We start from the raw sequence: 12734 nt of genomic DNA, 5'->3' as shown, positions 1-12734 counted from the left end.
GTGGAGGGGTAGTGGTAATGATGTAGGCATAATCTCGTTGGCTTAATACCCTAAAATACCTTCCTCTTATTCTTTCTTACTTCCCCAGGTGTGATCGGCCTCTCTCTGGCTCCATATACCTCCCAGGTCCTTGGGATTGAGTTGGTGGAGCAGGCGGTAGAGGATGCCAGGTGGACTGCAGCCTTCAATGGTACACTGCTTACATTCCGGGGAGAAGTTAAGAGGTGCATTTGTTCCTGTGCTATGGAAAGAGTTGTAGGGGAAAGGGCGTCTGCCATATCCATGACTGTGAGGAGGAAAGGATGGTGTTCTGGAGTGGTCAGAGTTAGATCCTAATGGTTTTCTAAAAGAGGTCCCCATAGCTAATCTATCTTTTTTTCTATCCAGAAGAGCCCGAGGAAAGGAACAAGCCTAGCTGATAGGAAGGGAACTTGACAAAACTAGATAAAATAGAAGAGCCTTCTTGACATTAGACTCATGAGGCATCCTAACGTAACACAATAAGTTTCAAACTATTTTTAGCAATAGGACCTTTTCTTCAAACAAAACCTTACGCCAAACTGCAGTATAGAGAACAGATTTTCTTGTCCCTATGCCTCACCTCCAGACAACTCCTGAGGCTCTGTGCGAAAACCTCCAATATAGCAGAAAGAGCACTTATGTTAAAGTCAAGGCTCTTTTCTTAGTGTAGGTCCTTATGTGCTGTGTGAGTTGCTACGTTGTAAAAGAACACGACTAGTCTATCAAACTGAAAGGCCTGGTGAGATGTTACAAGGGAAAGTGCGTTGGAAAAACTGAAGTAGGTGTAAAAGCATTTCTTTCATTGTTGTTCGGAAGTATGCTGGATCCAAAGGGAAGTTGGCAGAGCCCTCCCTGGTTCCTGTACATTTCTATAAAGCTAAAGCTCCCTGCCCCTCACTGCTGGGCTTTGTGGGGGTTTTTTTGTTGTTGTTTTTGTTTGTGTAGGGGGCAGATAATTAGGTGTATTTATTTATTTATTTATTTATTTTAATGGAGGTACTGGGGGTTGAACTCAGGACCTTATGCATGTTAAGCACATGCTCTACCACTGAGCTCTACCCCCACCCCTTGGACTTACGTTTTTAGTTATATTATGTGGGCCTCTCTTTTGCAGGCATCACCAACTGTGAATTCCACACTGGTCGAGCAGAGAAGATTTTACCACAGCTACTAAAGTCAAAGGAAGATGGGCAGTTAATTGTTGCTGTAGTGAACCCAGCCCGGGCGGGACTGCGTAAGGATGAATAGCTTTCCTGCTGCAGAACTAGTTAGGTGTTCCCATGATGTCTGCCAGCTTTAGTCTCTCATTTCTACACCATGCTAGGGGTGCTCCCAGTGGGCTGGCTCTGAACCGGCTTCCCTCTCTGTTCCTAACCAATCTTAGGTGCTGGGGTTGTGATCACAGTTCAGAGATTGTAATCACCTGGATCATGATAGTTTAATTATTATTAATAGCAATGTTTTTCTTCCTTCAGATTACCAGGTGGTTCAAGCTATTCGAAACTGCAGGGCCATCCGCACACTAGTTTTTGTTTCCTGCAAGCCCCAGGGTGAAACCACAAGGAACATCATTGAGTGAGTCTTGACTTCTTTTTTAGATTATTTTTTTCCTGCTGATCGAAGTAATCCTTATTGTTATGCTTATTGTACAGAATTTGGAAAATATAGAACAAAATGTTAAGTTTTTTTAAAAAGGTGAGATCCACTCCTGTACTTGCTAAACCCTGCCTCACTCACCTCACTCTAGTCCTTGCCCTAGTTCCAATAAAACTTTATTTATAAAAATGAGGCAGCCAGCCTGAAGGCTGTAGTTTTACAATTTGATTTTTCCAAAATACTGCATCAAAGTATTATTTGTTTTGATTACTGAGTTTTGGTCACCCTCTTAAATTTCACATCTGAGATGAGTGCCTTTTGCTTCACTCCACTCCTGGCCCTTGTCAATTATTTTGATTTTTGAAATATTTTCTTCTTGTAATCAATCCCTCCCCCTTTGTAACATAAGTAACACAATTTTTTGGTAATATTCAAACAACATAGGTGGGTATAAAGTATAGCTGATATACCTGGGTGAAGCAAGTGAGAATTAAAAGGAAATGAGTTGAGATTTCAAGTCAGTGAGCTAGAAAAAGAACAAACTAAAGGAAACTGAAGGAAGAAATCAATAACATTTTTAAAATCCAGAAATTAGTGAACTACAAAAGAACCTGTAAACCAGAAGGTGTTACTGAGAGAAAAAAAAATAGATAAATAAAACTAATCAAGAATTAAAAATCTTAGATGAGAAAAAGAGCATACCTATGTATGTTAAGAAATTTTTAAAAAATACGAGAAAGTACTTTGTATAACTCCCTCCCAATACATTTGAAAACCTAGATGAAATGGGAGATTTTCTGGGAAAATGCAAATGGCTAATATTAATTCTGGAAGCTACAGTAAACCTAAACATACCAGTACCCATGGGGAAAAAACTGAGAAAGTTGTCAAAGAGCTGCTTCTACCCGGGATAAAAGCATGGGGCCCATATGTTTTCACAGTCTTATTTCCTTGTCTTGTACACTTTGCCAGTTGTGCTTTACCTTTATTTTCATTGTACAGTTTAAAAATGTTTTTGAATCTATGATGAAGATGGCACTGCCAATCAGTGGGAAACAAACTATTCAATAGTGGTGAACAACTGGGTAACCAAGGTGAAAAATAAAAAACTTGGATCCATATCTCATGCTGCAGACCAGAGTAAATTACAGAAGAGTTAGAGATTTAAGTGTAAAAAGGGGAAATCATAAATGTACCCTAGGAAATCAGAGAATTTCTTGGAGTGTAGAAGCCTTTTCTAACTATGAAAATTCGGAAGCCATATAATAGAAAGTTATTAAGTTTGGCTACTTAAAAAATAACTTCCTTTGTTATACCATACAGAGAAGTGAATTCACAATGGATCATAGAACTAAATGTAAGAGCTTGAAACATAGAAGTAAATTTTTGTGACCTTGGGCAAAGCAAAGCCTTCTTAGATGGAACATCAAAGAACCAAGCAACAACAACAACAAAATATGTGTGTGTGTGTCTGTGTGTAATTGGACATCATCAAAGTTAATAAAACTTGTTGTGCTGCAACTAATACCGTCAGGAAAGTGTAGAGAGAGCCCACAGAATGGGAGAAAATATTTGCAAATCATTTACTTGATAATGGACTGGTATCCAGAAGCCAGACACAAAAGGCCATATACTATATGATTCCATTTATAGGAAATGTCCAGACTAGGCAAATTGTTAGAGACAGAAAGTAGATTTGTGGTTGCCTAGAACTAAGAGTGGGGATTTTAGGGAGAAATGGGGAGTGACTACTAAGAAGTTAGTGAACATATTCTAAAATTGATTGTTGTGATAGAGGCACAACTCTGTGAATATACTAAAAGCCACTGAACTGTATAATTGGGTGAGCTGTGTGAAATTGAATTATATCACAATAAAACGTTTAAAAAATCAAGACCTTGCATGACAAAAAGCACCAAAAGCAAAGACAGGAGACAACATACAAACTGGAAAAAAAATTTGCAGTTCATATCGCGGACAAAGACTTTTTCTTTTAATTTATAACGAACTCCTGGAAATCAGTAAGAAAAAGAACAACAATCCAAAAGAAAAATGAACAGAAGGTCTAAAAAGAAAATATAAATGTGTTTAGGAACCATGAAAGGATGCTCAGTCTCTTCCATTATAGTGGAAGTGCAAATTAAAAGTACCCTGAGATACCACTTGTTATATCTAAGATTGGCACAAGTTAAAAAGTTTGATAATGTACTATTGGCAATACTGTTAGGAACCATGAATTTTTAAAAAAATGCTGATCAGAGTGTAAATTGGTACTATCTCTATGGAGGGAAATTTAGCAACATAGATTAAGATTTAAATGTATATATACCCTTTGACCCAGTAATTCCATTCCTAAGGCTTGATTCTACAAATACACTGACACACATGTAAAATGACGTGTGTGTGTGTGTGTGTGTGTGTATATGTATATAAAGGTATTATTGCAGTGTAACAACAGATGATGAAATATAAAAGACCATCAGTGGGGAACTAGTTAAATATGCTACATCCGTACAATGGAATACCATGCTGCTATAAAAAAGAATAAAGATGTTCTCTGTGTACTGATATGGAAAGATCTCGAAAGTATATTATTTTTTGATAACAACTTTATTGAGTTATAATTCACATGTCATAAAATTCATCCTTAATTAAAACATGTAATTCAAAAGGTTTTTGGTATGTTTTCAAATTCACGCAGCCATCACTACCATTTAACTGTGAACATTTTTATCACTCCAAAAAGAAATCCTGCACCTCTCACCAGTCATTCCTCATTTTCCCCCAACCCCCTGGCTCTAGGCAACCACTAATCTTTCTGCCTCTAACGATTTTCCTGTTCTGCACATTTCATACAAATAAAGTCATGATATGTGGTTCTTTGCATCTGGCTTCTTTCAGTTAGCATGATGTTTGCAGGGTTCATCTATGTTGTAGCATGTATCAGTACTCCACCCCTTTTTAATGGCTGAATAATATTCCATTGTATGGATATACCCTATTTTATTTATCCATTCATCAGTTGATGGACATTTGGGTTGTTTCTACCTTTTGGCTCTTATGAGTAATGTTGCTAGGAACATTTGTGTGCACGTTTCATTTCTCTTGGGTAGATACCTAGTAGTGGAATTTCTGGGTCAAATGGTAACTACTTTATCCTTGTGAGGAACTGCCAGATTATTTCCAAAACGGCTGCCACATTTTACATTCCCACCAGCAATGTATGAGGGTTCCAATTTCTCTATGTCCTTGTCAACTCTTATTATCATCTGTCTTTTTTATTACATCCGGACGGGTAAGAAGTGGTATCTCCTTGTGGTTTTGATTGCATTTTCTACATGGCTAATGACATTGAACATTTTTTCACATGCTTATTTGCCATTTATATATTTTCTTTGGAGACATGTCTGTTTACATCTTTTAACCATTTTTCGGATGGGTCGTCTTTTTATTATTGAGTTTTAAGAGTTCTTTTAAAATTCTTGATACAAGTTCCTTATCAGATATATATTTGCAAAAATTTTCTCCCATTCTGTGGGTTGTCTGTTCGTTTTCTTGACAGTATCCTTTGAAGCACAAGAGTATTTAATTTTACACTTGATCTTAGCCAAAAGGCCGAGAAGTGATAGGAGTATTTAATTTTGAAGCTGTCCAGTCTGTTTTTTCCTTTGTGATTTGTGATTTTTGGTTCTAGGGTCTGTTACTAAGTGGGAATAGCAATGTATGCAGAATTGTTTATATATTAAACTATCTTTGTAAAAAGGACAAAGGATAAAGAGAAGAATATATGCTTGTGTTTACTGTATATGGGTAGAGAAACTGGTACATTTTATAAGAAACTGATAATAGTAGTTGTCGATGGTGGGAGAAAACCGCAAGGATGGGAGTCATAGGTGAGGAGGAAACTTCACTGAATATTTTATGTTGTTTCACTTTTGAATAAAATGAAAATATTTATTTTGCAAATAATAGATTAAAAAATGCAATGATTAAGAGTAAACATTGGATTCTGCTAATACAGAGTAAAACAAACATGGCCTCAAAAAGGCAAGAGAAATGTATTTTAAAAAGGCAGTATGTGCATATGTGGAAAAAAAATGCAAAAATACAAAAGAGTATGCAGTGAATAATAGGTCTTTTTCTTATGCCTGGCCTTCAGATGTCCTTCAGCTAGTCCTTCAGCTAAGATGGCCTTAATCCTTCAGATGTCACCACTCTTACCAGTTTTTTTGTGTAGCCTACCAGAGATACTCTGTCTCTGTCTCTGTCTTTCTAACAAATAGAAACAAACTGTAAACACTATTCTGCACCATGCTTGTCACTTAATAATAGATTTTGGAGATTGTTCTACAATGATTGAGAATCTGCATCAATACTTATAGGTCTACTTGAGTTTTAAAAGGAGCCATTTAGTTTTAACTTACATAAATGTGTCATTTAACTTGTCCCTTGCTAATGAATTTTAAGGTTGTTTCTACTCTATTGTTACCACAATGTTGCAGTGATTATTCTTGTACATATAGCTTTGCACATTTGTGTAATGTGTATGTATATAATGAATAAGTGTATGTGATAGTCTATATATTAGATAAATCCCTGATGTGGAATTGCTGGGTTAAAGAATATATGCTCTTCATTTTCATGTATTTTCTAACAGAGCTTTAGAATCAACTTCTCAGAAATATTCTTTGGGGCTTATGATTGGAAGTACACTGAAATTATTAAGTCATTTAAGGAGAATTGAAATCTTTACATTATTTTTTCTGTTCAGGTATGTGACCTGTCTCTTCAGTTACTCTAGGCTTCTGTAATTCTCCAAAAATACATACATGTATTTTTCCCAATATAGATCTTTTTTCTTAAGATTAATACAAGATATTGTAAAGTTTTTATTGCTGTTATGAATGGGACCTTTTTCATGACATTTTCTAATTGGTTATTGCTGATTTTATGTCCAGCTACCTTAGTCTTTTATTTGTTTTCCAGTTGATTCTCTTGCATTTTCTTGGTAGCTGGTCATATGATCACCATATAAAAAGTTTTGTCTCTCTCCTTCCAATACTTTTTTTCCTTACTACATTGAATAAGAAAATGTTCCAGTGTAAGAGTGATAGTGCATATCTTGTCTTGTTCCTGATTTTCATGGGACAGTGCTATTGATATGACTGAGTGTTAGCCAGGCAAACAAGAACTCTTCAACTTTGTTGGTTTGAGTGTAAATTAGTACAGTCTTTTTTTTTTCTTTTTTATTAACAACAGTTTAGTATGTCTTAAGGCCTTAAAAACATACAGGTCCTTCATTTCAGCAGTTCCACTAAATAACTGAACATGTATGCAACGATAAAACTATAAGAATATGAAGGGGCTTTATGAAATAGCGAAAAGTTAGAAACAGCTTACATTTCCAAGCTGTTACATTTATTTAATGAAATACCATAGAGCCAATAAAAGTGAGGTAGCTTTACATATAATATAGTGGAGAGATGCTCATGATGGATTATTAACTGAAGAAACTATTGTAAAGCAGTATATATAATATATGCAGTGTGACTCCACTTGAAGAAACCGATTTAAACATACATATATGGAAAGATACATCCTGAAAAGTGAGCAGTGGTTATCCTCTGAATGGTGAATTTATAGGTGGATTTTTGTTCTCATTTTTACTTGACTGCCTTTGGTTTCTTTTTTTAAAACACCTTTATTGTGATAAGATTCCTATATAGTAAACTAGACATACTTAAGATGTACAATTTGATGAATTTTGATAGATGTATTTGACTGCCTTTAAAATAAGGGGAAAAGTAATTTGCTTTGAGAATTTTCAATAGAACACTTTAATTCAGTAATATATTTTAATTACCTGTTGTGTGCAAATCATACAGAAAAGTATATGGTTGAGGCCCCTCTCTCCTTTCACCATTGAACCCCTTACTCTGTGTCACACACTGGGAACACAGAGATGAATAATAAGTAGTTTTTGCCTCAATTCTACCCTGAAAAAGATTATATACTCTAGTGAGGAAGATGGTTAAAAGAACCCCAGGTGGTTACATTACATATAGTGAATGCCAGGAGGATTGCCAAGATGGCAGAGTAGAAGGACGTGGTACCAACCCTCTCCCACGAATACAACAAAAACTGCATCTGTATGTGGAACAATTTGTACAAAATACCTACTGAACTTCGGTAGAATACCTCTTACTATCAGAATTATGAGGAAAATCCTTACAAAACCGGATAAACAACAAATTTCTAGTGTAGCTCAGGGAACTATATTTAATATCTTGTAGTAACTTATTATAAAAAAGATTATGAAAAGAAGTATATGTCCATGTATGACTGAAACATTATGCTGTACTGCAGAGATTGATGCAACGTTGTAAACTGGCAATAAAAAAGTGACACTTAAAAAATATGATAAATGCTATTCTAGTGAGAAACACAGAGGGCTGTGGGAACAGAGGAAGGGCTTCAGTTCTAAGGAACTCTGTTCCTGTAGTTTCTTCTTGGTTTATGGAACTGATAATTATGGTCTGTTTCTACAGGCTGTGCTGTCCTCCAAACTCTGCGAAGAAGCTCCTCGGGGAGCCTTTCGTCCTGAGACAAGCTGTGCCCGTGGATCTGTTCCCCCACACCCCGCACTGCGAGCTGGTGCTCCTCTTCACCCGATAGATAAGCAGCCTCCTACAAGCCTGCAGGCTCTTTCTTAAGGCTGAAGTGTCGGTGACTTCCAGGTTTGGCATATTGCTACATTACAGACCCTGAGAGCATTGCTGGGGAAACCAATCTTTGGCTCGTGAGCAGGAAGAATCTAGTGGGCCTCCGGTCTGAGGCAGATTTATAACCTTAGCTCTCAGGTTCACTGGCTGTTGTGCGAGTTTGCTAGGTTGTGACCACTCGCTGGCCCTGGATCTGGACTGTTCCTTCCTTTTGCTGTCAGCCGGCCGTGGTTCCCTGGGTCCTTGTCTATAGTCTTGTCTCTGTCTGGCTCTGCCTGTGGTAGGGTGACCAGTGAGCTTTTCTCTGCAGCTGGTCATCATTTCGTATTGACTCGGGTCTCTGTATTTGCCCAGAGATTTTACTAGATGTGATCTGCATTCATGAGGTAGCCAAGGATTGGAACTGGAAACAAGTCTAGCTTTTTTAAAAAGCAGAGTAAGCTATGACGTGACTGCAGAGCGACTGCGTGATCTCGTTAGGGCTTCATTCCTTTGGGTTTTCTAGGCTTTGAGGCTTCTAGAACAGTCTTTAAAAATGTAGTTACCCCTGGGAGCAATAGCACCAATTAGCTCTCACCTGTGGAGGGAGAGTTGGATGTAGTGGAGACCCTATAAGAAAGGGGAACTTCAAAGCAGACACTGAATCCCTATAATTGTGTTGTGTAGTGTAGAGACAGAAAGCTCTAGAATCCCCTAATGATCCAGTATGTGCTATAATAAACTGGATATTGAAATTAATATTCTCTAGTCATGATTTCTTTAACTCTGGAGTTATTCTTGGATACTTGCCCAGCAATTTAGATTATGTTTTGAATCTTAACAGCCTAAGGACGTGTAACTTAGCAAACACCGTCTGATTTACAAAATGATACAAGATCAACTAGAGTTTTTAATTCTTCTCAATCCTAAATACCTCTAGAGAAGCCTTTCTCAGAAAAATATGGCTCTTAAGACTACTTATATAGATATCCATTTAAAAAATACTAGAAAGAAGTAATCTAAAATGACAAAAAGTATTAATGGTAGTCAGATTGACAAGTTTTATTTCCATTTCCCTATTTTTCATTTTATATATTGTTATGTATTATTTATTTCCATTTTTCTAATTTTCATTTTATGTAAATAATATTATTTCTATAACTTAAACAATTTTAATGTAAAGCATAAATGTAAAGCAACCAGAGTGGGTTTTCAAAAATGCCAAGCTCACTGTGTTTCTTCAGTACTTGAAATCTGTCATTGGCTTATTACTGCTTTTAAAATAAACTCCCAAATGATTCATTAGCCTCAAAGCCCCTTCATAATCTAGGCAGCCTCATTTTTCTATACACCTTGAGTTCCTTTCCCTGAAAAAGACAAATTTCTTCTGTCCTGCTCCTTTCCACATTCTATTTCCTCAGTTTGGAATGCACTTTTTCCTTCTGGCTAACTCATCTTTCTGTTTTTAACTTAGCTATTTCCACAAGGAATATCTAATGAATAAATACAAGATTAGCTGTAGATAATCAACTTCTGTTAGTGTTGTATCTTGTAAGTAAGATGATTTTAGAATCATGGTTTTGTCATTTTTATAATAAAAACTTTTAAACTTAGAAGAAAGTCGAAAGAGTAGTACAATGAACATCGGTGTAACACAGAGATTCAACAAATGTTAACATTTTGCCATATTTGCTTTATCTGTGTGTGTATCTGTTCTTCGATAAACCATTTTAAAGTCAGTTGTAGACACCATGACACTTCACCTTTAAATATCTCAACAACACCGTCTAAGTATAAGGACATTTTTCTACCTATTATACCATAAGCCCAGTTAAAAACAATGACCAGTCCATCACTGATCTTTACTAACATTATCTAATATCTAGTCCAGTGCTTCCTCAAGTGTGATTTGCAGACTGCTTGATGGTTCACAGAGATAAGGAGCTTGCACCAGAGAGTGTATCAGTGTGCCACATCCTTCATTGAGAAAGTCTTGTTACCAAAAATATGTCAGCCGCATTAAATAGTGTGCTTAGTGACGTGGTTCATTTATATCTGTGGGCTGGCTGAGTAGCACTGCTCTATATTCAGATTTCCCCAACAGTCCCCTGAATGTCTTTTATGGCCAGTTCACATGATGCATTTTAGTCTCTTTAGTCTTTTAATCTAGAACAGTCTCCCCACCCTTTGTTAACAGCACTGGGGCCACTTAGGAATCTGACTGTAGTGTGCCCAACAGTCCTGGTTTGCCTGGGACTCCTGGTTTAACACTGATCAGCTCTCTGTGTTTTATTTAATTTGCCCTCCAGGTGATTCTGATGCATGTTCAAGTTTGAGAACCACTGGTTTAGAGCAACAGTTCTCAGCCTTGGTTGTGTAAACTAAAATAAAAACGCACAGTGCGAGAGCTATGAGTTTCAGTTTTATTTGGGGACTTACGGACACAGCCTCTCAGAGAGCTCTGATGAAGAGGTAGCTTGGGAATTTAGCATGTATGTGATTTTGGAGAAGGGGTACATGCGGTCCAGCACACAGCTCAGTAGAAGGTTCCTGCTAGTCACGAGAAGGTTGGTGCTAGTAACGAGGAACAGATAATTATCTGTTAATGATTTTAGTGCTTTTCTAAGTGTGAGAAGATGCAAGAATCTTGGTTCATAAAAATTTTTCTGAAGATAATCTGAGGGCCTGTTCTGCCTGTTTTCCCAGAGCAGAGAGTGCCTCATTCCTGGATTCCTTACAGGGTGGACTCTAGGTAGAACTGGATGGTGGGCAACATTCTTTGTTTTATAGTTGCAACATTAGAATCACCTGGGGACCTTTTAAAATGGAGATTCCTGGGTGAGTTACTCAGAGATTGAGCTCACTCACTTTGGGTGCAGCCCTAGCATCATTATTTTAAAAGCTCCCCAGATGGCTCTCATGTGTAGGTAAGGATGAGAAACACAATCTAGGTTGCTTTGTTTTTTTCTCCAAGCCCGGTGTTTGGCTTGATGAATAAAAATGCACATCAAGTTGCACATAAAAACTAACTAGTTGGGTAGTATGTGGGCCAAATAGCTCGCTTGTCTGCTTCCTTCTTGTCTGAGCACTGGTTTGCAGTCCTTTGCAAAGGTTTTCATCCCTTTAAAGCATTCTCTTTCCCATTAGTTGTGCAGTTGTTTTGGTGTGTGTGGTAGAGAGTGGGGCTTAGATGCCATCAGTTACTAGTGATGCTAGATAAGCCTTAAAATTCACCCTCGTACACGGCAAGAGAAAAGGGGGTTCATTTTAATATTAAAGTAGGAAGATTGTTTTAAGGGTTTGTCCTCAGCCTGCTTCCTACCTGGCTCCTAGAGCTGGCTGCTTCTCATTAGGCTTACCTTAGAGTTGCTGCAGCTCTGGGTGCAAATTTTGGCATGCACCTTTATTGTAGGTGTGGAGTTGCAGCTACTGCTATGCTTCCCAGTCTTGGCTGCACATCGGACTCCTCTGAGAGCTTTTCAAAAAATCCTGGTTCCTGGGACTTGGGTGCTACCTCCAGATATCCTAATTTATTTGTTCCAGGGTGTGGCTCCAGCATCTGGATTTTTAAAAGATTCCCCCAAGGTGATCTTAATGTGCAGCCAGGGTTATGATCCTCTGATTAGGGCATTACGGCTGTGGTTCCCAAACTTGTCTGCACATTAAAATCCCCTGGGGATCTTTTAAAACGTCCAAAATCCAGGCCACACCCCTGATCAGTTAAATCATCACAATTGCTGAGGGGTGGACACAGGCTTTGGTAATTTTGAAGTTTCCCCAGTGATTTCCTTGTGCCGCTGGCATTGAATACCACAATGTTAGGGTATTTGACTGAAGGTTGGGAGGGAGAAGAGACTGATTGTCATTTGCTGAGATTTAAGTCTTCCAGCCCTTCACTTTCAAAATCATGTTGCCAGTTTATAATTTACAGGGTCATCATTGTCATTTTTCTAAGAAATATGTCTCAAAATGGCGTGTCCATAAAGTACAGTCATTAATCAGTTGAAGCTCCCTTAGAGCTCACCAATTAATGCAAGTGCAAAAGTTGATGTTTAGCACACAGGAGGTCCTGGGTTCAATCCCCAGTACCTCCATTAAATAAATAAATAAATCAATAAATAAACATTAAAAAAGGACAGTTGAAATGGAGTATAATTATTATGTCCCAGACTTAACAATTTTCCATCAGCTGGTTTGATTCCATCATTATATGTATCTGCACATTATATTTCCTATTGTTTCTCCTCAAAGGAGACAGTGGGGTGGCAATGCCAACATCTAGCCCAGAGCCACAAAATGGAGGAACATGTCAGTATCCTCAAGTCCATTCCTAACTGTTAGGGATCCTCAGGGTACAGGGAGGGGAGAGGACTTTCCCCTGAGGACCTGAAAAAGGAATTTAAATATATAAAGGTA

The 12734-nt window shown here is 37.6% G+C and overlaps 2 protein-coding genes across 5 annotated transcripts in view; both read left to right on the top strand.

Annotated features, from left to right (window-relative positions):
• TRMT2B (tRNA methyltransferase 2 homolog B) overlaps positions 1-9077 on the top strand; it is a 31878-nt gene extending 22801 nt beyond the window's left edge. For 2 of the 3 annotated variants that reach the window (XM_074359795.1, XM_074359794.1), the window contains exons 10-13: positions 89-190; positions 1136-1255; positions 1497-1596; positions 8166-9077. In XM_074359795.1, coding sequence (XP_074215896.1) covers positions 89-190; positions 1136-1255; positions 1497-1596; positions 8166-8292 — 449 coding nt within the window. In that variant the 3' untranslated portion in view covers positions 8293-9077. Of the gene's footprint in view, positions 1-88; positions 191-1135; positions 1289-1496; positions 1597-8165 lie in introns of all 3 variants that reach the window. The other variant, XR_012504843.1, reaches the window with a different exon arrangement.
• Positions 8221-12734, top strand: part of NOX1 (NADPH oxidase 1) — a 129471-nt gene continuing 124957 nt past the window's right edge. Inside the window, exon 1 of one of the 2 annotated variants that reach the window (XM_074359796.1) lies at positions 8221-8354. The gene's annotated coding sequence lies outside the window, so the exon portion shown is untranslated. The remainder of the gene's footprint in view (positions 8355-12734) is intronic. The other variant, XM_010969679.3, reaches the window with a different exon arrangement.

This window comes from Camelus bactrianus, chromosome X (assembly GCF_048773025.1).
Source record: "Camelus bactrianus isolate YW-2024 breed Bactrian camel chromosome X, ASM4877302v1, whole genome shotgun sequence".
NCBI lineage: Eukaryota > Metazoa > Chordata > Mammalia > Artiodactyla > Camelidae > Camelus > Camelus bactrianus.
Note: the sequence above shows the minus strand (reverse complement) of the source record. Positions and strands in the feature narration are given on the sequence as shown.